This window comes from Gossypium raimondii, chromosome 11, assembly GCF_025698545.1.
Source record: "Gossypium raimondii isolate GPD5lz chromosome 11, ASM2569854v1, whole genome shotgun sequence".
Classification (NCBI taxonomy): Eukaryota; Viridiplantae; Streptophyta; class Magnoliopsida; order Malvales; family Malvaceae; genus Gossypium; species Gossypium raimondii.
In genome coordinates, this window is record NC_068575.1 from 62,068,647 (window position 1) to 62,091,083 (window position 22,437).

At 34.0% G+C, this 22,437-nt stretch overlaps 6 protein-coding genes across 6 annotated transcripts; 5 read left to right on the top strand and 1 right to left on the bottom strand.

Annotated features, from left to right (window-relative positions):
- Nucleotides 1-113: 113 nt before the first annotated feature.
- Nucleotides 114-3,028, top strand: LOC105801824 (uncharacterized). The gene is made up of 6 exons (XM_012633124.2): nt 114-368; nt 474-527; nt 1,800-1,873; nt 2,259-2,376; nt 2,616-2,674; nt 2,790-3,028. The coding sequence occupies exons 1-6, from the start codon at nt 279-281 to the stop codon at nt 2,866-2,868; spliced, it is 474 nt and encodes a 157-aa protein (XP_012488578.1). The 5' UTR covers nt 114-278; the 3' UTR covers nt 2,869-3,028.
- A 4,391-nt stretch (nt 3,029-7,419) lies between these two features.
- LOC105801825 (uncharacterized) lies at nt 7,420-8,153 on the top strand. The gene has a single exon (XM_012633128.2). It carries the CDS (start codon nt 7,637-7,639, stop codon nt 7,985-7,987), a length of 351 nt encoding a protein of 116 aa, XP_012488582.1. The 5' UTR covers nt 7,420-7,636; the 3' UTR covers nt 7,988-8,153.
- Nucleotides 8,154-8,687: 534 nt separating this feature from the next.
- LOC105801823 (putative RING-H2 finger protein ATL21A) lies at nt 8,688-11,472 on the top strand. Its single transcript, XM_012633123.2, has 2 exons — nt 8,688-9,427; nt 10,988-11,472. The coding sequence occupies exons 1-2, from the start codon at nt 8,737-8,739 to the stop codon at nt 11,413-11,415; spliced, it is 1,119 nt and encodes a 372-aa protein (XP_012488577.1). The 5' UTR covers nt 8,688-8,736; the 3' UTR covers nt 11,416-11,472.
- Nucleotides 11,473-13,929: 2,457 nt separating this feature from the next.
- On the top strand, nt 13,930-15,995 carry LOC105801821 (probable WRKY transcription factor 53). Its single transcript, XM_012633120.2, has 3 exons — nt 13,930-14,467; nt 15,038-15,163; nt 15,259-15,995. The coding sequence occupies exons 1-3, from the start codon at nt 14,136-14,138 to the stop codon at nt 15,797-15,799; spliced, it is 999 nt and encodes a 332-aa protein (XP_012488574.1). The 5' UTR covers nt 13,930-14,135; the 3' UTR covers nt 15,800-15,995.
- A 341-nt stretch (nt 15,996-16,336) lies between these two features.
- On the bottom strand, nt 16,337-19,089 carry LOC105801822 (ubiquitin-conjugating enzyme E2 10). The gene is made up of 5 exons (XM_012633121.2): nt 18,925-19,089; nt 18,755-18,832; nt 17,537-17,664; nt 16,940-17,044; nt 16,337-16,778 (listed from the first exon to the last, which is right to left on the bottom strand). Exons 2-5 carry the CDS (start codon nt 18,822-18,824, stop codon nt 16,635-16,637), a joined length of 447 nt encoding a protein of 148 aa, XP_012488575.1. The 5' UTR covers nt 18,825-18,832; nt 18,925-19,089; the 3' UTR covers nt 16,337-16,634.
- Nucleotides 19,090-19,860: 771 nt separating this feature from the next.
- LOC105801820 (uncharacterized) lies at nt 19,861-22,053 on the top strand. The gene is made up of 5 exons (XM_012633119.2): nt 19,861-20,155; nt 20,230-20,282; nt 20,366-20,533; nt 20,694-20,795; nt 21,768-22,053. The coding sequence occupies exons 1-5, from the start codon at nt 19,945-19,947 to the stop codon at nt 21,900-21,902; spliced, it is 669 nt and encodes a 222-aa protein (XP_012488573.1). The 5' UTR covers nt 19,861-19,944; the 3' UTR covers nt 21,903-22,053.
- The last annotated feature ends 384 nt before the right edge of the window (nt 22,054-22,437 follow it).

The window sequence follows — 22,437 nt, forward strand, 5'->3', positions numbered from 1 at the left end:
AAGGTTTTAAACCGATTAACCGATTTTTAATATTTTATTTTAATAAATTTTTAATTATTTATTTAATTAAATCGATAGACGAAATCGATTCCGCTCCAGTTTTAAAAACCTGGGAAAATTGTTTTCTCTTTTCGTTTTAGAATAAACCGTCGTCGTTCTAGCCATCCCTGACTTGGCATGTGATGATTAGTTAATTTAATTACAATAAAACAGAAAATAAACGGCAAAAAGACAGGGAAAAAGAATCTGAAGAACAGTCAAGAGTCTGAAGTTAAAAAATGTGGAAAATGGGGAATGATGAAGAAGACAGAGCTGAAAGCTTCCTAGATGAAGATTCTGAAGGCATATGCTCACTCTCTACTACGCAGGTAATAATTCGTTCATTCATTTTCTTTTTACGGACACTTTGAATTTTCACTTTCTATGTTTCTTTTCAGTAAATTCAAATTTTGGGTATTTCTTGTTTGATGCAGAGAATATACGCATCCGCCGCTTGTTTACTTTCGGGTCTTGTTCTTATGTTTCTGGTATGATCATTCAATTCTTAAGCATTTTTTCTTTTCTTTCATTTGAAATTTAGATGTATAATAAAAAATCACAAATTGGGGATCCAACACGTATTCTAGGGTTCGATGTATATTAGCATTTTTGATTGGTGATACTTACAGTTCATCGATTGAAATAAAATGGGTAAACTACACCTAAGGTCACTAAATTAGTAGTAATTTTACATTTTGGTCACTCAACTTCAAAAAATTACAAAATGGTCATTGAACTATTCGAAAGTTTATGTTTAAGTTATCAGACTATTAAAATCACTGTTTTATGGCATTTTCTGTTCGCATCAGCTATAGCAATCGAAAGCTCTCATTCCGCTTCTCTTTTACATTTCAACTTTTTTTATGAATAGCCAAAAATCCAAATAGCCTTTTTCCCCCAACCTCCGACACTAACTGTCATATTGTCTTGGATGTAAAGTATGTTTTTTACTTGTCAATGGATACTAATTTATTGTACTGATCTTCGAATTGTAGTTTGGAGCTTGTTAGTCGGACTTAAAAAAAAACTTAACATCCCAATTACATAAATAAAAACTTTCAAATAATTCAAAAACTTAAACGAAAACTTTCGAATAGTTCAATAACCATTTTGTAACTTTTTGAAGTTAAACCAAAATGTAAACTTACTAATAGTTTAGTGAACTTGGGTGTAGTTTATCCGATCCTTTATTACGCAAAGAAAGAACAAAGAAGCCCTATTATGATTTCAAGTTCAATAGCTGCATATAGCAGCAAAAGAGGAAAGTTAAAGATGAAAATATTATGTTTTGAATAAGTCTTTTTCACTCGTTTCCCCATTTAGAGCAAATATCCTTATTGATTGAGTCACTTGAAGAAATCATAATGACATTCTCTCCAATGCAATTTACAAGCTCATCCATAGTTTTTTGTTCCTTCTTATATATTCTGCCATTTATCTCTATCCAGATCATGTAGATACAGTCACTATAACAGATTCTTTGAGCCCAAATGAATTCACGAGACTGGTTGAGGAACACCGCATGCTTTTAGAACTTATTCTTGTACTTATTAGCTAAAAGCACAAGCGAAAAAAAACATATGATCTCTAGTTTCCTCCTCACTTCCACAAAAAAGAGCACGCTGTATCAAGTTGTCTCTTACGCATGTTTTGTTGGTTCATCTTGGGGAACGATATAGTGCGGTAGCAATTGTAAAAGCAAGTTCCGTATTTGATATATGTATGACATCATCTAGCAACTTTTTTGTTTCCTTTTGCAGTCACTTATTGTGTTTGCCATACCAATCAAATTCGCATTATTGTTCACCTTTGGCAATGTCTTGGCAGTCGGAAGGTAGGTCGATTGGTGCCTTCATCTCAACATTATGCTCTCAACACATGATTTGGTTTACTTGAGTCATAAATGCTGCTTATGGACATTGTAACTAAGGAATAGTCTTTCAACCATTAGTGATCCTTCTCCTCGAGTGTTGCATAATTGGCATAACTGTGTCTTGACTTTCATATATCATGCTTTTGAAACCAGTTTTACCAATCCAGGCAATCTAGTAGTTTAATGTCTGTTCGATTCCGGAACTTTTAACCTATCCATTGCAGCTTTAGTAATGTTCAGTCGATGAAAAGGTCTCCATGAGTTCCTGTTAGTACAGTTCAACTTCTACTAAATTGTTTGCTTCTCAACTTTTCTTATATTTGAACTTTGTGGCACCCTTGGGCAGCACAGCATTCCTCATGGGACCTGAGCAACAGTTACGAATGATGTTTGATTCCGTTCGTGTTTATGCAACAGTGATTTACATTGGATTTGTCGTTCTTGCTCTCATTTGTGCTCTTTGGGTAAGTTTGAATCTATGATAGGGTAGATCAATTCTGGCAACCTTTAGTAATTGAAGTAAGTTTGAATCTATGAAAACCCCATACTCCGATTATATCAAATCCTGAGTTTAAACCTCCTTTACTAAGTTTGCGAATACATCATTGCTATTCGTTCAAGTTTCTGTGTTACTTTCAAGTGTTTTACAGTATCGGAACTATCTGGCCTCACATTCCATTTTCTTAAACTTGTCATCTGGCAGATTCAAAGCAAGATTTTGACATTACTTGCAATCATATGTGAGATTTGTGCCCTTATTTGGTAAGTTGGCCTTCGACATTTATCACTTAAAGTTCAAGGCTCTATTCTTACAGTAAGATCCCAGACAAACTTTTCTAGGCTGCTGCTTATATCAGTGTACTTTGAGCATTTTCAGGTACTGTCTGAGCTACATTCCATTTGCTAGGAGAATTGTTTCCGACCTAATGGTCCGATTCTGTGACACTGAGCTTTAGATTTTGTAAAGAAAAAACAGCATTCATCTAAGTTCTTTGGAGTGCATTAATTTTTTTGCTTTGCTCAAGTGTGTACTGGTCTTAGTTGCCACAAAATATTGTTTTTCAGGTTGCTTTGGCAATCAAACATTGTTTATATCTCAGATTTTTATTTTTTTTATCTTTGTGATAGATTTCGAATTGATTTCTGTTGATTGCACTCATCTTAACTTTTTAGGTACTACCGGCAGTGTTGTGAGAACCGGATTGGTCTTGTAACACCCCTAACCCGTACCCGTTGCTGGACTAGGGTTAAGAGGCATTACCAAACAATTCACGTCTATATACAAACATTTCATATACATTGATCATGTATCATCATATCACATTCATTCATAATCACATTGTCCCTTAAATAGGTCTACGAGATCTAAAACATGCTTTTAAAAAGGTTCGGGACTAAACTAGTTACACATAAAAATTTCCGAAACTTTAAGAATCTTTTAAGTAACAGACGCCACACGCCCGTGTGAACAGTCGTGTGGACGAATATAGGCCATTTGCAAGGCCAATTCGCCAATCATAAAGGTCAACCCTACACAAGCACAAAATATACCATTTTTATACACAATAGGCAACTTAAACATTGTGAATTCATGCATCAAACATTAACCACAATTGCATCAAACATGCCATACCAATTCAACCATTTCATCTATTCATATACAAACTTTTGTCTAACCACAAACATACTAAATCGATATGATTTATTATTTAACCAAACAATCATCATTTAAACCAATTTAACAAGACATGAAAATCAATGTCTTTTAGACCTAAAATACTCAATTCCTTTTTCATTATCTCAATTACAACATAACCTCTCAATACCAATATAAACAAACACATAAATACCATTATTCATCAATCGTGAATATCAATTTGGACACTTCCACTAATGCATCAATAACTTTACTAAAGCTTACCACATAACCACAATCATATACAAATTATAAGACCATCTACATATCAAACCTCACATTATAAACAAGCCAAATCTCATGGCTCAATACATTTCAAACATATAGGCACCAATAGCCAAAATCACTTATACTTTTAACAAACCAACTAGCCTATACATGCTACATAATCAAAATTACAAATCTTTTAAGTACCGAAACTATAGCTGGATAGTGTGATAGGATCTCCGACGACTTCCAACCCGAGCAAGCCTTTGAAACACTATAAACATAGAAAAATAACACAAAGTAAGCTATAAAGCTTAGTAAGTTCATACGACTAATAAACTCATATTAGCAATTAAACACATTTACGTAATTACATAAAATATAACACAATTCATATGATCTCACAATTCAATCACATAATCACTTACATAGCTAACCTTAACTTTCACAAGTTTAATCAATTCAATTATCATATAACATTCAATTCATACTTCCATATAGCCAAATGAGCACATTTTGGTATATAACATATTTAAACACATATCTTTCTCATTTTCTATACATGATAAGGTATGAATTCACCAATTCACTTTCATTCGATTCTCACATAAATCCTGTACGTACCTGTCTTGCTTAACTCGATCGTACTTTCATTCTCAACTTTCACTTACTTGTTGATTCTGTCACGAATACTTTGCTTTCGTTGTACCATCACTTATAACCATGTTTCATCCACTTTTCCTATTGAACCATTTGGAATACTAAAGGATACTCGGGGATCTCGTACACATAGTACCGTAACAATGCCATATCCCAGATATGGTCTTACATGTAATCTTGTATCGATGCTAATAGCCCAGCCATGGTCTTACACGAAATCACATATCGATGCCAATGTCCTAGACATAGTCTTACACGAAGTCTCATATCGATGCCATATCCCAGATATGGTCTTACACGTAATCTCGGTAACGCTAATGTCATGACATTTGTATCCTATCTATTCCTAAGTTTCAACCGAGACTTTTACTTTATCAAATCTCTGTCAAACATTTTCAAAGCATTGTAATCACAATTACATTTAATATTTAAGTATTCACCATAATTATCTCAATAAAACATTTAAACATATATAATTTAATGCTTATTAAACATACGAACTTACCTCATTCGCTGAAACGACGAATTAGATCGACTAATCCGATACTTTGATTTTCCCTCGATCTAGATCCAAATTCCACTTTTCTCATCTATATAATATCAAAATTAAATTATTTAATTATCTTCTATTCACTTTAATCAAAATTTAGTTTAAAGTATATTTACACTTTTGCCCCCATAATTTTACATTTTTGCAATTTAGTCATTATAACATAAAATCACAATATCATGAAATTAAACACAAACTCAAGCTAGCCGAATTTTCCATATATTACCATAATTTCAATTTATTTCACATTTTAAACACTAAATTTTCACATTTCACAATTTAGTCCAAAATTAACATTTTTCTCAAAAACCACTTTATAAAAGATGAAAATCTAACATAAAATATTCATAATCTATCATAAATCATCAATTTACTCAAGCATTCAACAATGGCAACATGTTAAATCTTTAACAGTTTCAAATTCAGAGGCACGGACTAGCTAGATTACGAAGCAACGATCTTAAAAACGTAAAAATTATTAAAATAGGAACAAAAACGAACTTGCAATTTAGCTCACAAGCTATGCTGAATATAGCTTCATCCATGGCTGTTTTTCTTCATGCATTTTCAGTGGTGGAAATTAAATGGTGAATATGACACCATGTTTTTATTATTTAACTTAATTTATTTCATAATTACCATTATAACCTTATTAACCTTGAAATTTTCATTAATAAAGCACATATTTGTCCATTCATAATTCCAATGGATTAATTACCACATAAAAGCCTCAACTTTGAAATTTCATAACTATCTAATGCTTTTAGCTTATAGAATTTAACTTTTACGCGTCGATTTAGTTCTTTTTACCGAATTAAGTCTTTAAACGGTAAAATTTTTTTACGAAAATTTCACACAACAATTCTATCATGCTGTAAACCATAATAAAATAAATATTTTGACTTCGGATTTGTGGTCACAAAATTAGTATTCTAATTAACCCTAAAAACAGGCTGTTATATATTTGGTAGACCAAATCGGTCGGATTGAAAATCGACTGGCTTATCGGTCCAAAATTGATCTTTGAGTGAACTGCTCGACAAAAACCAGAAATCGAGAAAAACAACCGGTGGTTGATTTTTCTTTATTGGTCCATATTAGTCTGATAACTTTTTTTCAATTTGTTCCTTGAATTAAAATCTGATGATGTGACAAGGCCTACCATGGGATATAACAAGGGTAGAAAACTCTAGTAAAGCTGAAGAAAACCCAACAACTGCTGAATTCTATACCACCAGAGAAGGAAAAACTTACTTAAGGTTTGACAACTATGAAACCGTAGCTGCCCCACTTTAGACTCTGTGGCAGATCTAAACCTTGATGACCACTAGGAACCATGTTAGACGCTCCAAGAGCAAGGTCTACCTCAAATCCAGTGGCATAGCCCCGATGCTCTGACACTGTACACAAGCATGGTTAATGAGTTGCAGCAGCCAGCTCAGGATCCACATAACACCGCTGTATTTGCTTTCCCAGCGGTTAGCAGCTTACAAGGAGAAAGAATAACTATTGCCCAGCTAAATTACTTAGCTAAACTGGCAACAGAAGAATTTGCAAGTAGAGCAGATGGTTTTGAATCTTAAAACTGCTGAAGACTGATCACGTCTAGACTAGCAGCCATAGTTGATGATGTTAAGAAATTTCTAACACCACAAGTCGAGAAGTTATGTCAGGCTTTGGGTTTGTTCTTGCAAAACTCAGTGAATTGGACAATAAAATTCACTTAATTGAGAAAAAGGTCGACTATCACTGTGAAGCGACTGCTAAACACATTAATAATGTGGTTGATGAATTTGGGGACATAAGAGGATAAATAAATAACACGAGTCAAACTATGATCCCAGCATTTGTCTCTTAGAAATTGAATCTAAAGTTGATAGACTTCCTAAGAGTATTCCAGAAAATCGTGCCTCTGATATAGTGGCATTATTAGACAAACTAGCCGGTGAACTCCAACCAATGGTTAGAGCAGCTGCAATAATGAGAGGAAGAAATTTTGTGGTCAATCCATCTAAATTTCATATCCTAAACAAAAACCTCGAAGTAAGTCCAGATGAGTAAGGAACGAAAAAAAATATCTGCACTTACCAGAAATAGATTACAAGGGAATAAATTTGCGTTGGGTTAGACAAATCTGGATTATGATTCGGTTCACCATCAAGTCTAGTTTAAATCAAATTCAGGCCATATTAAATGGGCGCACAACAAAGATGCGTTTAGTTGGCAACAATCACCAATTACGGGATATGCTGTTTAACCCCTCGATTTTGAGTAAAGCTTGAATAAGGCCTGAATATGATTCAGGGCTCAATGCCATCCACTGAATTGCATTTCGCCCATTCTCCCCCTCCATCCTACTTAGCTTTTCTCTCGAAACCGCTCGATCTTGTAAGTTAACTTTTGGGCCGAAACCCGGGGTTTTAAAGTTTTACACGTTGCTTTTGTTTAGCATCAAAACGTGGCGGCAGCATCATGTTCCAACACGACGCCGTATTCGTCTTTCCAATTCACTCTTCTCTTTTAAATCCCTTCAGAGTAACCAAAGGCTAGGTTTTTGTTTTGTCCCACACTTTCCTCTCCGCTTTACAATTACCAAAGAAACAGAGCAACAATGGCGAAAACCAGCCTGAGCCGTCTATTCGCGTCACTCTCGGAGCACTCCATAACCAAGCCGTCTTTCACTGGTTCGAGATCAGATTCGGTGACTCGTTCAGCTTATAACTCTGTGACTCGCTTCGTATGTTCCTCTGCTCAGGAAACTCAGTTGATCCGTGAAGAAAGATCCAACGAGGGAGATCGAGAAGCTGCGAAAGAGAATCTCGAATCTGTGAATAAAGAAGAAGATGAAGGTGAAGATGGCGATCACGTGAATAAAGAGACGGGGGAAGTGGGCGGGCCTAAAGGCCCGGAACCCACTCGCTACGGTGATTGGGAACGGAATGGTCGCTGCTCCGACTTTTGAATTTTTTTTTAATTATTATGAATGTAAAACTAAATTGAATCAGCGATTTTTAATTTCCCGGAGAAAGAAAAAAAATTGTTGGAATAATGATAAATAATTTTTTTGTTAAAATTTCGCTATTAGTCCCTGTTATTTATGAAAGTTCAATTTGATACTTTTAATCAAACGATTGTGTAATTTCTAAAATTTGATGCGAAAATGTTTGTTATTTATTTTAGTCAAATTTCTGATGTCTTACATCATTTTTCATGCTTTAATAAGCATGCACGCATTACTAACGAAGAATATTCATTGCCATTTCTCATGCTTGTTAAGTGAAATTTTTAGATTTATTATTCTTTGTAACCATGGCAGCTACTTCAGTTCAACCAAGCGCCCACTTTGGGTCGGTTGAGTATTGCCCATAAAATATTCGATGAAATGCCTATTTGGCTACTATCTTTTTCAAATGACAACAAATGGGGCTCTTGTAATTCCAATGGCTTTTGGGATGTTAAAATCGTATGATTTTTTCTGTTTCGAAAGTTCTTTTTTTTCTGTTTAATTTTTTTATGATAATTTACTCAAGATTTATTGATTAACTTAAATAATATTTTGAATAATTTAATACTTATTTTATAATTTTTTAAAATTGATAGCCTAATTTAATAATCTTATAATTAGTTTACACTCATTCCATTTACCGCCATTAGCAAAAGCTTTGAAGACCATATAAATTTCAACTTTCAAAGCTTTCAAACAAATCAAACATGGACATTCTCAAACTCTTCTTCATCATCGTTTACTTCTCCTTACACTCTGCAACCAGCACGATGGATCCATGCACCGAATCCGTCTGCCAAAGCACCAAATCGTCACCGTTGATTCGATTCCCTTTTCGTCTCATCGGCCGCCAACCCAAGTCATGTGGCTTTCCAGGTTTCGATCTATCTTGTAATTATAAGTCAACCCAAACGTTACTTCAGCTACCATATTCTGGAAATTTCACCATCGAAGCGATTGATTACGGCGCACAACAAATATGGGTCAACGATCCTAACAATTGTCTTCCCCGAAGAATCCTTTCGCTTAACTTTTCTGGGTCACCATTTACGGCTGTTTATGATCAAGATTATACGTTTTTCAATTGTACGTTGGATTATTCAAGGTATGGGCTGAACCTGATTGGTTGCCTTAGTGGTGATAATTACACGGTTTTTGCTACTTTGTCGAATGAGGTGGTTGATTCTTTGTCATTGTCGACGTGCCGACGAGTTGCCACCGTTTCGGTACCTGTTGGGTGGCCTTTTTATGGAGGGGTATCGTCGTCGAACCTCACCGATGATCTATGGCTAACGTGGAGTAATCCCAAGTGCCGTAAGTGTGAATCGAGGGGCGCTAAGTGTGGGCTGAAACCCAATTCAACCAATGAAATCAGTTGTTCCAGTGCTTCAGGACGAGGTAAACATTCTTTGTATTCTAACTACAATTATATCCATTGCATTCGAATTATTATACATTGATCATCATTAAAGACTAGTCTTTGTATATCAAAATAAGGTACGCACTAATTGTTTGGTTAATTTGTTTAACTGTAGAAATAGATAGAATTTTTAATAGAAATGATTAATTTGCTCTTTGATTTAATGTATAGGGACTAATTTGACCATTTTTTAATAAAAAATAAAATATAATCCGCTCCTACTACAAAAGACCCAAAATAAAATTCATCATTACAAATCATAAATAATACATAACATGGATTAAATTGTTTTTAGATAATATCCACATGTGGCAGAATTTTAAATCTAAGAGTATTGAAGTTACAATGTTTAATGGGGCGAAATTAAGTTATATAATTTTATTATTTTAATAATTTATATTTTTATAATATTTTAAATGGTTAAATAAAAAAATTATTATTTTTGAAGAGATTAACTGTACCTTAAAATACTTCAAAGCAAAGGGCCAAATGTTGAATTTCCCATTTTAGAGGGCAAGTCCATTGGCCAACCTCCCTTCCCAGTCCCACCACCCTTGAATAATTATTTTAATCCTCCACGAGCATTGTACAGTTTATATTTGAAATTTGTAGTATATATGTTTTACCATTATACTTAGTAATTTATATTCAAGATTTGGATTTTATAATTAAATGGAATTAATATGAATTGACTTTATTGAAGTGCCCCAATGCGCAAAGCTTGAAAGATAGGCGTTGACTAATTAGAAAATAATAAAATGTCGTTGACCTATCAAATGGCCTAAGACTTGATTTGATCAATTTCTAGACACTTGTACATTTTTTAATCAGGTTTGACATACATAGCTATTAACACAATTTTATTATTCTTTTAGGAAATTGTTTTAGGGTTAAAAATAATAAATTTTATTCATATAATTTTATCATTATATTAAATTGTGATTTTTTAAAAATTTAAAGAGATTTCATTTCGATCAAGGTCACTGTTTGCCACATCTTTTCGCCATTGGTCAAAGTCATTGCCAGCCCCATTTTCGTTCCTAGGTTTGTTATTTCTAGAGTTTGTTTACACTCTAATCATCTGACAGTACATAGGAGATCTTGTATTATAGAAATTGTATCAAATTAGTCCTTATATTATTAAATAGATTAATTTAGTCCCTATACTATTAAAAAGAATCTAATAATGCCAAATTGAAATAGAGTTAAGATTTATTGTTTAAAAAATATATCATTTACTGTTTAATGGAGTTAATATTTTACAATTTTTATGGTTTTGTAAAGGAAATATTTTGTTTTGAATTGAAGTGCAGTTGGAAAAAGATTCTAGATTTTCTTTCATCAAATGTTAAGTCTATTATAATTTGTATTTATTTGATTCCTTTTAATAATATAGGGACTAAATTGATCTATTTAATAATATATCGATTAATTTGATACAATCCTTGTATTACTTTAACCACCCTAATTATATTATAATTCATATTATAATTATGTTGTATACCCTTAAACCTCAATCGTCAAAACTCCAATATCAGGTATTCCAAGGAGTGCCCAATATGCAATCACAGTGGGTGCTGCTATACCAACCCTCTTAAGTATCTCATGTCTAATATGCTACATCTGTAGCAAGGTCAGGTCATATGTTGCACCACAACGTCCTATACCGGAGTTTAATCCGACGGTCACACCGCAACCCATGCTTGTAGTTGGTCTTGATGGATCAACTATAGAATCGTATCCGAGAATAGTGTTGGGCGAGAGCCGACGCCTTCCTAAACCTGATGATAACACTTGCCCGATATGCTTGTCTGAATATAGGCCCAATGAAACTCTCAGAAGTATACCCCACTGCCAACATTGTTTCCATGCTGATTGCATCGACGAATGGCTCCGATTGAATGCTACTTGCCCCATTTGTAGGAAATCTCCAGAAATGTCATATCCACCAACACAAGATTCATGACGTTTCTATTTGTTATTTGTTAAAACCTGTGTATAATAAATGATTCCTTAATTATTAGTTTACGTGTTAGATGTCAATTCGAATATGACTTTAAAATATATTTAAAACAAAAGTTATAATAATTTATTTGGCTCTCTAACTTAAAAAAATCATTTTAGCTTTCCATTTAATTTTTCATTTTTTATCCATTAAAACCTTTTTTGCCAAATCAACTAAAAAGGAGGAAAAGTTAATTTTTTAAACTTTGCTGACCTAGATGTCAGCATTTAATTAATTTTTAAAATTTTAAAAATTCAAAAAATATTTGCTAATAATTAAAAATAGTATAAAATTATAAAAATATTTTTAAATATTAAAATTTAATTAAATGCTTAAATGTCATCTACTTTGACAATCCATGTGTATGCCACGGCAACAAAGTTAACAAACGTTAACTTTTCCATCTATTTTGGGGTGATTTGATAAAAAAAATACAATTTCAAGGGAGGATCATAATCATTACCAGATCCTTCCCCACCATCTAAATCGGTTCAGATCACCTCCGAATGCATCTGTAGACGGTGACCCGGGACAAGGTCGTAATATAAACTCTTACTATAGTTTGGATTTTCGGCCATTTGCAGTGTCCCCCCACAGTCCGATTGATCTTCCCACCCGATATTCAAATCAAAATCAACCCCACGATGTTGACTTATTGGAGTTATATCTTCAACAAACTGTGCATCATCTAACTCAGCGAACAACTGAATTGATATGGTGTTGACGTTCTCATTGGAGCGATAAAAGTTCTATCATATTGGTCAGGTCAACATTATCTACAAGCTCCACTTCAGTAAATTTCCATGAATCTGTTGAGATTGACAAATTGTAGAATAATTTTGACAAGGCCCTTCTACAATGGGGAGCTACTCTTTCACTGATTTTTTGCTTCATTTCCTCCCGCTTCATATTCTTATTGAATCGCATTAGTAACTTGTGTCGGGCTTCAAATATACAACCGACTTCTTTTTTTTTTCCCTACAAATTTCCCATTGAAATAAACATACACTCAACTTTTGGTTACTCATCTTCGATCAAAATTTTTCTCGCTTCAACTAAATAGAATAAGTTTTCTTTCTTTTTTTTTTTCTCAGTAACACTTAGAATGAAAACACATTATTCTAATGAGATAAAATAGCTGAAATTTTTTCGGTCATGCCATAGAACTTGACGGTATAAAAAAAATATTTATATTTGATTTTATTGAGTGCAACCAAGGCTAAGGGCGGCACCATAAAAAAAATTCAAAATTCTTTGACAAAATTATCTTGGTGCCACCAACATCAATGGCATGAAAAAAACAAACAAACTTCTTCTGACAAAAAAAGCGGTGCAAACAACATTAATGACTGAACCAATTTTTTCTCAAATTATTAGGTGCCGGCTGCAACTATTAAAAAAATCGTTCCATTATTTAAAAAATCAAAAAAAAAATTTACCTGTATATGAAATATACATACTGGTGCCGCCAAACCTATCAAAAATATTTTTTTAATGCAAGCCCCAATGATTAACTACCGATTTGACGCTGGTGCAGCCAAGGTTACTATTCAAAACAAGTCATTTACGTACTTAATTTCAAAATTGGGTCATTTTTGTAAAAAAAGCCCAAAAATCGAGCTTGTCTTATTAAAGCCGAAACAAATATTTTCCTTTATATGTGGTAGTTAAATTGGTGAAAATTTATTGTTGATGATATTAGCAGGAAGTTGGTGGGTTAGCCATGTCTGGAGCTTTTGGAAATCGCGTGTTGAAGCAATTTGTTGTTGCCGTGATCTTGAAAATTCTGATACTAATTTTTAATCATCTTCATTACTCCATTACTAATATAATGAAACATGTGAGAAACCCCCCTTTCCACTTTTCAATTTCAATCAAACCGGGTTACACGTTGGATCTTCTAAAATGAAAACTACCCAATTTAGCACTCATTGTTTTATTTTAAAACTGTGGAAGTCAGCCCATGGTGTGATATAGCGCACTCACTGTGTCTGATCCAACGCGTCGAAGGCCATTGCCCATTACAACACCCGACAACGACCTCTTCCTCATTTCAATCTTTTATGCCACAAATTTCCCTAAGTCGAGACAGATCGGAACGAGTTCTTAATTAAAGTTTTTATGATCAAGTAAAGTCTAAAAATTCGGTTGATGAACTACCTTTTAACGAGACTTCCACGATCGTTTTATTATTTAGATACCACCATACCAGGAATCTTCTAAACTCTGCACAAAAAAAGAAAGCGACTAAAACGATTAAAAGTCAAAAAAATATTGTAAGGAAGAAAGAGTCTACAAGTTGGACTTTCCTTTTCGCATTTTTTGATTTGAAAAATACCCACATTTTCTATGACCAAAGACCAGTCCTCAGTCTCCTCATTTTTTTCCTTCATTCAAATCCCAAAAAAAAGAAAACAGAAAAATCAATGTTCCCCTTTTTGTTTATTTATTACTTCAAACACCTCTTTCAAGCTTACACCCATATTTCCCTTCTCTCTACAACACCCTTCTGCAAACTTTTTATATACCTAAACACATATACATATATATATATACACGTATATATTATTTGTAACTTAAGAGTAAAAAGAAATCTGGGTCTGGTAGTTATTTTGATCTTCTTTTTTGTTTGGTCCTTTTAGTTTTTTTTTTTTTGCTTTTCTGGTTTTTATATTTTATTAATGGAGAAAATGGGAGAATGGGAACAAAGGAGTTTGGTGAGTGAGTTAACTCAGGGAAGAGAGGTAGCTAGGCAACTTCAAGCACATCTTAATGGTGCTTCTTCTTCTTCTTATGATATTGAAACTCGTGAAGTATTAGTTCAAAAGATTGAAGCTTCATATGAGAAAGCACTTTCGATTTTGAATTGCAATGTTAACACTTCGTCGGCGTCGGCGGTTGTGCCACTAACGCCGGTGATCAGAATGCCGGAGTCACCGAATTCTCGCTGTGGAAGTCCACCGAGTGAAGACTCTGACCGGAGTTTCAGAGTTTCCGATGCTTCCAAGAAAAGGTACATACGGTAGCATACATGAGTGTTTTTAGAACAAACCAGTGAACCGATTAAATTTATTCAAATCGGTCCAATCAATTCAATATTATTTTTTAGATTGACACTCGGTTGGTTCTCCATCTAACAATCCGGTTCAAACATCATTGACATACATATATATAGGTGAAATTCTTTCAAAGTCCCCCTATTATAGAGACTGCATCAAATTAGTCCTACTATTACATTGATCAATTTAGTTTTTTTTACTAGTAAAAGAAATCAAATCAAATCAAATTACAACAGGGTTAATATTTTTTTTATATAGTAATGTAAACTATGTTGGAATTTAATTTAATTTAATTCTTTTATCAGTACATAAACTAAATTAATCCATCTAATAATAGAGGATGAATTGCATTAAAATAATAATAATAGAGGACCAATTTGATGCAATTTCTAAAATAGAGTGGCTTCATAAACACTTTTACCTGTATAAATGTTTGTATATGCGATGAATTTTGACATGGATGACATTCTTTTATATTTCCAATTATTTAATAGAGGGGATTCATCATTATAATTATGTTGCAGAAAAGCACCGAGATGGACACAAGAAGTCCGAGTAACACCTGGGACAGCCCTGGAGGGACCTCTTGATGATGGTTTCAGTTGGAGGAAATACGGACAAAAAGACATTCTCGGCTCTAGATTTCCCAGGTATTTCAACCCAAATAAATATAAATCCATATATATATATGTATATGGGTGGAAAGCTGTATAGCTTAATTAAAGAATGATTTTCATGGTTGCAGAGGCTACTACAGATGCACACATCGAAACATCAATGGTTGTTTAGCAACAAAGCAAGTACAAAGATCAGACGATGACCCAACAATCTTTGACATTACTTACGTCGGAACCCATACTTGTCGTAACGTAACCTCACATCTAATGTCTGAAAAAAACCAAGAACAAGGACCCTCTGCTTCCTCAATGGCAGCCGTTGAACCACAATCATCATCATCATCTCAAGATCTACTTCTTAACTTCCAGAAAGGCCTTAAAGTTAAAACCCAAGATTTAGAGGATCAAACATACGCTTCATTAATCCCTTATACTTCATCAACGTCAAACGTTGTGTTTTCATGGCCTTCGGTGATCGACAACAACCGTAATTTCGTATCGCCGGCAACATCGGGGACTGACTTTGGTTTTGGAACTTGTGATGATCAGATTATTCAAGCTTCTGCTGCTGCTTCGGTAACGAGCTCGCCCACTGTTGGCTTGGATCATTTCCATCAGTTGGATGGAAATTTCACATTTGATAATAATGGCTTCTTTCGCCATGGATAGTGCTGAGAAAGTTCTGTTTCATTGCATGTACTTTGAGAAAATGATGACTACTTTTCCTCAGTTTCGAAGAAGGTTTTCTTTTTTTAAGGTGGTAGATTTTCTTATAGCAAATGAAGGCTACTTCTTTTCCAATGTTATAATATTTTTCTTCAACAGGATTTGAATCAAAATTAAGAATAAAAAATCACGAATGAAATTGATAGTATTTAGTTCATACATTGGGTCTTGATTAAGTTGGAAGTGAAACATAACATTGGGGTGTAAAATAATTATTATTATTTTATACATAAGCCTCAAATAGTGATTTCATTATACTTAAGTATAGATAGATAAATAAATTTATACAACCTCAAGTAACTCATCATATTTTAAACAATCTGAAAGCTCATATTAACGTCCTTTAGCCAGAATTGTTTTGAGTTGAAAAGAACAAAAAAAACAGATTCGTAAAATAATCAACGGTCCAACGAATTTTTAATCAATTAGAATCAACTAAAGAAAATTCCAAAGTATAAACCATCCGTGACATTGACCCAATTTATCAAATATATAACTATGATTAAGGAGAATTGTTAACATTTTCAGAGTTAGGACACAAATTTCTCTGTTCCAAAGTTCACGTTTATGCATACATTCAACATTAGAAAAAGCAACAATTGCTTCTTCTTTTTTCAAACTCAAGCCAGGTTGTTGACCTCCTTTTAAGTTCATTTTAGGATTCAAATGACAGAACAAACATTCATCATGCATAGACCTTTTTTAAAAACCAGAATATACGAAAAAAGAAAAAAAAAAAAAAGGGGGGGGGGTTTCCCCTTGCACACAACAATGCTCGTTAGCCCATGGCGTACTTCTGGGTCCAGCTCCTTGCAGTTGTCTCGTACTTGTTCTTGTCGGTTTTGTACATGTGAGCAATCTCCGGCACCAATGGATCATCAGGGTTTGGGTCCGTCAGTAAAGAACAGATTGATAACAGTACCTAACAAGACCATATTAAACAGATGGTCATTTCTCATTAGCTTTAGCATTGAGTTCATATTTTGGGATGAGCAGGTTTGTGTAGCTCACTATGGCCGGATCGTGCTAAATGTATAAAAGGAGTTTTGACTATGAATATCGAGATATTTCAAGGACAATCACCTTGGATATCGTTAGCGCAGGACTCCACTGTTCCTTTAAGATGTCTAGGCAAATGCTCCCATTGCTGTTAATATTAGGGTGGAATACTTTCGTTCTAAATGCCACCTGCAAAATCCATCATCACATGGAAAATATTAGAGAGAAACTTCTTACAATACCATTGGTCAACCAACATAAAAGAAATCTACCTGTCCAGAGCAACGTCGGTTTTCATTTTCGTATATTTTCCACCATTTCAAGCTTTTCAGAATATTCCAATTAATAGCATTCCAATTTTCATGTGAAACTGAGCTTAAACACCGATTAATGGTAATGAAGGCTTCAATCATGCTCATTAAAGCATTTCTCACTCTTAAAGGTCATACATCACCATTAACAAGGATTGCACAATCCTTAATTTATTCAAAATTTGATAAAAAGTAGATACCAGAGAAAGATGGAATACTGGATTGTAGAGGTAGCTTTCAACATAGAATAATGCGAATGATCAATGCCTTGAAGCATTTAAACAACAAAAGAATTCTCCATGCACTTGCAAATGTCACAAAAGTAAACAACCTACGACTGTTGTAGACAAAAGATGCAAATAGAGAGTACCTTGGGAGGCTTGAAGGGATAATCTGGAGGAAAATGGATGGTCACCAGGAAAACACCCCCAGCATAAGGACTGTCTGGTGGACCCATGATTGTTGCCTGCCAATGGAACATGTCTTCAGCAACAGGACCTGCAACATTGTCCGATGAACCATAAGCAATATATAAGTAAAACAGTTCAATGATACTCAGAACACTTATACATACAGAACAATATCCATGTACATAAATGATAATCACACTGCTTATCTAGAAGCTAGACGATAATTCATATTCCGAGAAAACTATTTTCCTGCTATTCAGTCACAATTCTTAGCTGCTTGAGAAAAGCACATAAAACAGAACAAACAGTCAACAAAGGAACCATAGCCCCAACAAGAAACCCAGTTTAGAACTATTATTCAACTTGATGTACGTAAGGCACTAGCAATCAACTATGGTCATAAACTAAATAACAGAGAGAGGTTGGGACAAACTACAGGTTTTCTTCCTAGTTCACCTTATCATGCCCGTACTAGACATATCAGATACAGATACAGTCTGAGGATCATCTGACAAAAATATATTAAAGCTTTCACTTCCCTTTCTCTTATTATAAGCTGAAAAGGGGAAATATATATATTCCTTCCAATCACTCTGTCTTTGAAGTGGCACACTTTCAAACCTTAAACCAAAGCAAAAGACTTCCATTTGATGACGCACGATGAAAATGCAATCATTATCATCAATTCATACAGTATATAAAATGTATCAAATTCCTTTGTCAACATCAACTGAAACACGATAAGACAATGTACACGGACAAATTTAATTCATCAAAGGTTTCATTTGAACATACTGAAATGCCTTTTATCCATTCTCTCAGACATTTTAAAATTAGATTTGCTCCTCTTTTTGATGATGGGCCTTGACTGATTTTTAGAATAACACAACTTACACAGACAACACGGTTATGAGGCAAAAACACTGACACGAAATCGAAATCACTTCCAAATAATCGCAAATAAATATCACTATTATTTTTATTAACTTTTTATAAGAAAATCACTGATAATTATACCAAAAATTTTTTTTTTCAATCCTCAGTTAAATCTGAAACATATATACCAAGAAATCTACCGTCATACAATAATATAAGAACAAAAAAAATTCAATATTCGAGAAAATGAAAATAAAAACAGCGAAAAAGGAAATCATATACATAGAGAGAGAATGCAATACCAGCGCTGCAAGATGTAGGAGGATCCTTCTGTAAATCCTTCAATTCCTTCAAGATCCGCTTCGATGCCATCGCAAAACCTACAATCCATACAGCATAGATCAATTTAAAAAAAAAAAAGGCAAAAAAATAAAGAAGGAACAATTAAAAGCGAGAAACGAAGATACTGAACCTGAAAAGATGATCCTCCTTTGGCGGTAAGAGAGCTGAGGTTTTTGATCGAGGAAAGGAGAAAATGAAGAAGAAAAACCAAGGCGAAAAACAAAAGATGAGAGAATTTGTGATCGCTTGTAGTGGCGGTATTTTATAAATGGGTGGACCGGCCTCAGTTGTGCGTTTCTGATTGAGTTATTATTCTCTTGTGGGTCCATGACTTGGCGTTCATTTTACGGGAGTTTTTCTCTTTCGGTAATATACGAGAGTATGTTATTATAATTCTTCTATTATATAATAATAATATAAAATCACATAGGAATTCGTCATTTTCAAATAAATCAATGTAATGTATCAGTATTTATCATAAAGTGTAATAGAATATATTTTAGATTTAAGTTAATTTGATGATTAAATATCAAAATAAAATTATTTGAATTTAAATTTATAAATTTGTAATATTTAAAAAATTTAAACCGTAAAAAGAGAAGGGTATGAAAGTTTTAAGTTGGTGGAAGCGATGGAAATAGAAAATGTCATATGATATCGATGAAAATAGTTTAATGATTTAAATAAATACTTTTGAATAATTCAATAACTATTTTATAATTTTTGAATTATAATGATCAAAATATAAACTTATAGTATAATGATATTGGATATAATTTTTTTATAATTTATTTCATATAATAAATATTTTGCGCAAAGCGATGCTTTCCTAGCTCGCCATACCAGCTTTATTTTTTTAAGGGCAGAAAATTTTGAATTTTGGAGTATAACATTTTACAACTTTTAAGGGTCCAATTGAATAAAAATATTCTTCAAATTCCAAAGTGATAATTGATTACAAAACTTCGGGACTAAATAAAAGTTAACCCAATAGTTATTCCCTGACTGCATAGGCGCGTGCGTGACGTGACCATCAGATCATCATCGAAGAAAATTTAAAGGCTTCGCAAACTGAGGCTTTTTTTCATTTTCCTAATAATTTCCTCCTTTATTGCAAAATTTTTTTTCATCCTCTCCGATCACATTCGCAATGGATTACGATTTCAGGAACAGAACAGGTCCGCCGTACGAGGCGCAGATCCCGATTTACCGGCAACAACCCACTTCATCGTCATCTACCCATCCGATGTACGGATCTTCAATGTACCCGAGGATCGGTGGTCAACCCGCCGCTCACAGTGTTGCCCCTCCCACCACTCGCGCCTCTTCTTTCCACCAGAATTTTTCGCCTTCCTCTTCCTGTAAACTATCTCCCCTAAAAAAATATTTTTTTTTTAGTTTTTTTATTTTTTTTTCTAATTTTGTTTTATGACAGCGGGATTGGGCATTAGGGTTGCTTTGAAACCAAAATATCGTATTACACCTCCGGTAAGCCCTCAGTCGCTTCATTTTGGGGGGTTTTTAATAAGATGAATATGTTTATCCTATTAATTAATTTGTCTTTCTTGCAGCCTCAGTTGTCTCCCCAAGTTGGGGATATTCCTCGAAGCAATTTTCAGTTTGATTTCGAGTTTGAGAGGAAAATTTTGGCAGAAGCAGAAAAAGAAAACATGAATTGGAGTAAGCTTGGCTTGGAAAACCTTTCTTCCAAGCCTATCGAAACTTCTTCTTCTTCAACGGTACGCTTTAGACCTGTCTTTGATTAACGTTGTAACCTGTCTGTTCGATGGTTATCTGTGATGACATTTTTAGGATTTTGTTTTAATGAGATTGGTTCATATTGGTTGAGCTTTTAAGGGTTTCTCTTTGAAGAAACAGAACAATGATTTGAATGTGCAGGGTGCAAACTCAGATCCTGTGGTGAGCAAATACATTGCCTCTGGACTCAGCCGAGAAGCAGTGACCCTCGCGGTTGCAAATTACGGCGACAATCCAACCAAGGTATGTGTTGATAGATGTTACTTCATCAAAGTGGTAGGAAAAACTGATGATAATTGTTATTAGAATCTAGTGAATGGGTTAATCATAGTCCTAGTTTAGAGCTTGATTGGGTCTACTTTGAAGCATTCATCACTCGATGTCTTTATTTTGCAAGATGTGCTTTATGCTTGAGATTCGGATACATAATCGTCATGGATAGTTAGGATTCTATCTACCTGCACTTTCTTGATTAGCAGAGTAATTTCGGTTTAATGGCATACTTAGATTCTTTACTGTTGCTGTGTTTTCTTTCTCTTTTGGCTTCATACTGCTCTAGGAGAAATAATTGATTTTCATGATCCATGACTTAGTTTCCTTTGTAGCATGTCGGGAATGCACGAAATAATTGTAACATGCGCTTTATGCTCGAGATTAGGATACATAGTCATCATGGATGATTAAGATCCTATCTGCATTTTCTTGATTAGCAGATAGTAATTTCGGTTTAATGGCATGCTCGGATTCTTTACTGTTACTCTGTTTCCTTTCTCTTTTGGCTTCATACCTATCTGGGAGGAATAACTGGTTTTCATGATCCATGACTTGGTTTTCTTTATATCATGTTGGGGATGCATGAAATAATTTTAACATGTGCTTTATGCTCGAGATTTGGAGGGATGATTAGGATCCTGTCTACCTGCATTTTCATGATTATCAGAGAGTAATTTCGTTTAATGGCATGCTCAGATTCTTTACTGTTACTCCGTTTTCTTTCTCTTTTGGCTCCATAAGGTTCTAGGAGAAATGACTGGTTTTCATGATCCATGTCTTAGTTTCCTTATGTATCGTGATGGGGGTGAAAATTTCTCCTAGTGCTTTAGTTTGAATTGTTTCATTTCATCAATTCTTCTGGATATGGAGCTGGCATTTTCAAAAAGTGTTCATTAAAGCACGTCTTTCATATATATTTATGTTGTTTCGGTCCTTTGATAGGTTCGGGAATTTGTCACCGGTTACAACCTACTGCGAGAAATGGGGTTCTCATCAAACAATGTGGCTGAAGCCTTACTCATGTATGACAATGACACAGACAAGGCATTGGCTCATTTCCTTAACAGCTCATCATGAGTATGTTAAAATAAACCAAAATAGTTTGTATGCCAATGAAAACTGGAATGATAATCTGCCATCTGTGTTTCGCTGCTTTGAAACAGATTGTACAAATAGTCATCCTACAATATTTGTCGTCTCTAATAAAGTACAAACATTACTATTATAACTATTGCCTCTTTGGTGTTAATTGTATGTATGGGTGTATTGTTTCCCCTAAAGTATTGTTCTGGAGAACACTTCTATAAGTTATTGCCTATCATCATCCAAAGAAGTATCATGCAGGCTCCTATACTGGGGTCAAATTGCATTTTACCCTTTTAATCAAAAAATGAAGGGCTAAATTGGCCTCTGCATGTAGATTAAAGAGCAAACAAATCTTTTTGTTAAAATTTTTATTAATTCCTATTGTTAAAAATTGATCTTTATACGTCAAAGTGAGGTACACATGGTATGTCATGTATCATTATTTGGTTATTTTATCAATCATGTCAATTTTATTCTGTCAATCTAATATATAGAGATTAATTTATTTATTTTTGAGTAGAAAAGG

Bases quoted from the DNA above. Each gene is read 5' to 3' on its own strand.
- LOC105801824 (XM_012633124.2), top strand. From the start codon at position 279: ATGTGGAAAATGGGGAATGATGAAGAAGACAGAGCTGAAAGCTTCCTA. The intron at 528-1,799 runs GTATGATCATTC...TTCCTTTTGCAG, and splicing joins GTCTTGTTCTTATGTTTCTG to TCACTTATTGTGTTTGCCAT. The intron at 1,874-2,258 runs GTAGGTCGATTG...ACCCTTGGGCAG, and splicing joins AATGTCTTGGCAGTCGGAAG to CACAGCATTCCTCATGGGAC.
- LOC105801825 (XM_012633128.2), top strand. From the start codon at position 7,637: ATGGCGAAAACCAGCCTGAGCCGTCTATTCGCGTCACTCTCGGAGCAC.
- LOC105801823 (XM_012633123.2), top strand. From the start codon at position 8,737: ATGGACATTCTCAAACTCTTCTTCATCATCGTTTACTTCTCCTTACAC. The intron at 9,428-10,987 runs GTAAACATTCTT...CTCCAATATCAG, and splicing joins TTCCAGTGCTTCAGGACGAG to GTATTCCAAGGAGTGCCCAA.
- LOC105801821 (XM_012633120.2), top strand. From the start codon at position 14,136: ATGGAGAAAATGGGAGAATGGGAACAAAGGAGTTTGGTGAGTGAGTTA. The intron at 14,468-15,037 runs GTACATACGGTA...ATTATGTTGCAG, and splicing joins TCCGATGCTTCCAAGAAAAG to AAAAGCACCGAGATGGACAC. The intron at 15,164-15,258 runs GTATTTCAACCC...TCATGGTTGCAG, and splicing joins CTCGGCTCTAGATTTCCCAG to AGGCTACTACAGATGCACAC.
- LOC105801822 (XM_012633121.2), bottom strand. From the start codon at position 18,824: ATGGCATCGAAGCGGATCTTGAAGGAATTGAAGGATTTACAGAAGGAT. The intron at 17,665-18,754 runs GTATTGCATTCT...ACAATGTTGCAG, and splicing joins TCCTACATCTTGCAGCGCTG to GTCCTGTTGCTGAAGACATG. The intron at 16,779-16,939 runs GTGATTGTCCTT...TGGTCTTGTTAG, and splicing joins CTGCGCTAACGATATCCAAG to GTACTGTTATCAATCTGTTC.
- LOC105801820 (XM_012633119.2), top strand. From the start codon at position 19,945: ATGGATTACGATTTCAGGAACAGAACAGGTCCGCCGTACGAGGCGCAG. The intron at 20,156-20,229 runs GTAAACTATCTC...GTTTTATGACAG, and splicing joins TTTTTCGCCTTCCTCTTCCT to CGGGATTGGGCATTAGGGTT. The intron at 20,283-20,365 runs GTAAGCCCTCAG...TCTTTCTTGCAG, and splicing joins AATATCGTATTACACCTCCG to CCTCAGTTGTCTCCCCAAGT.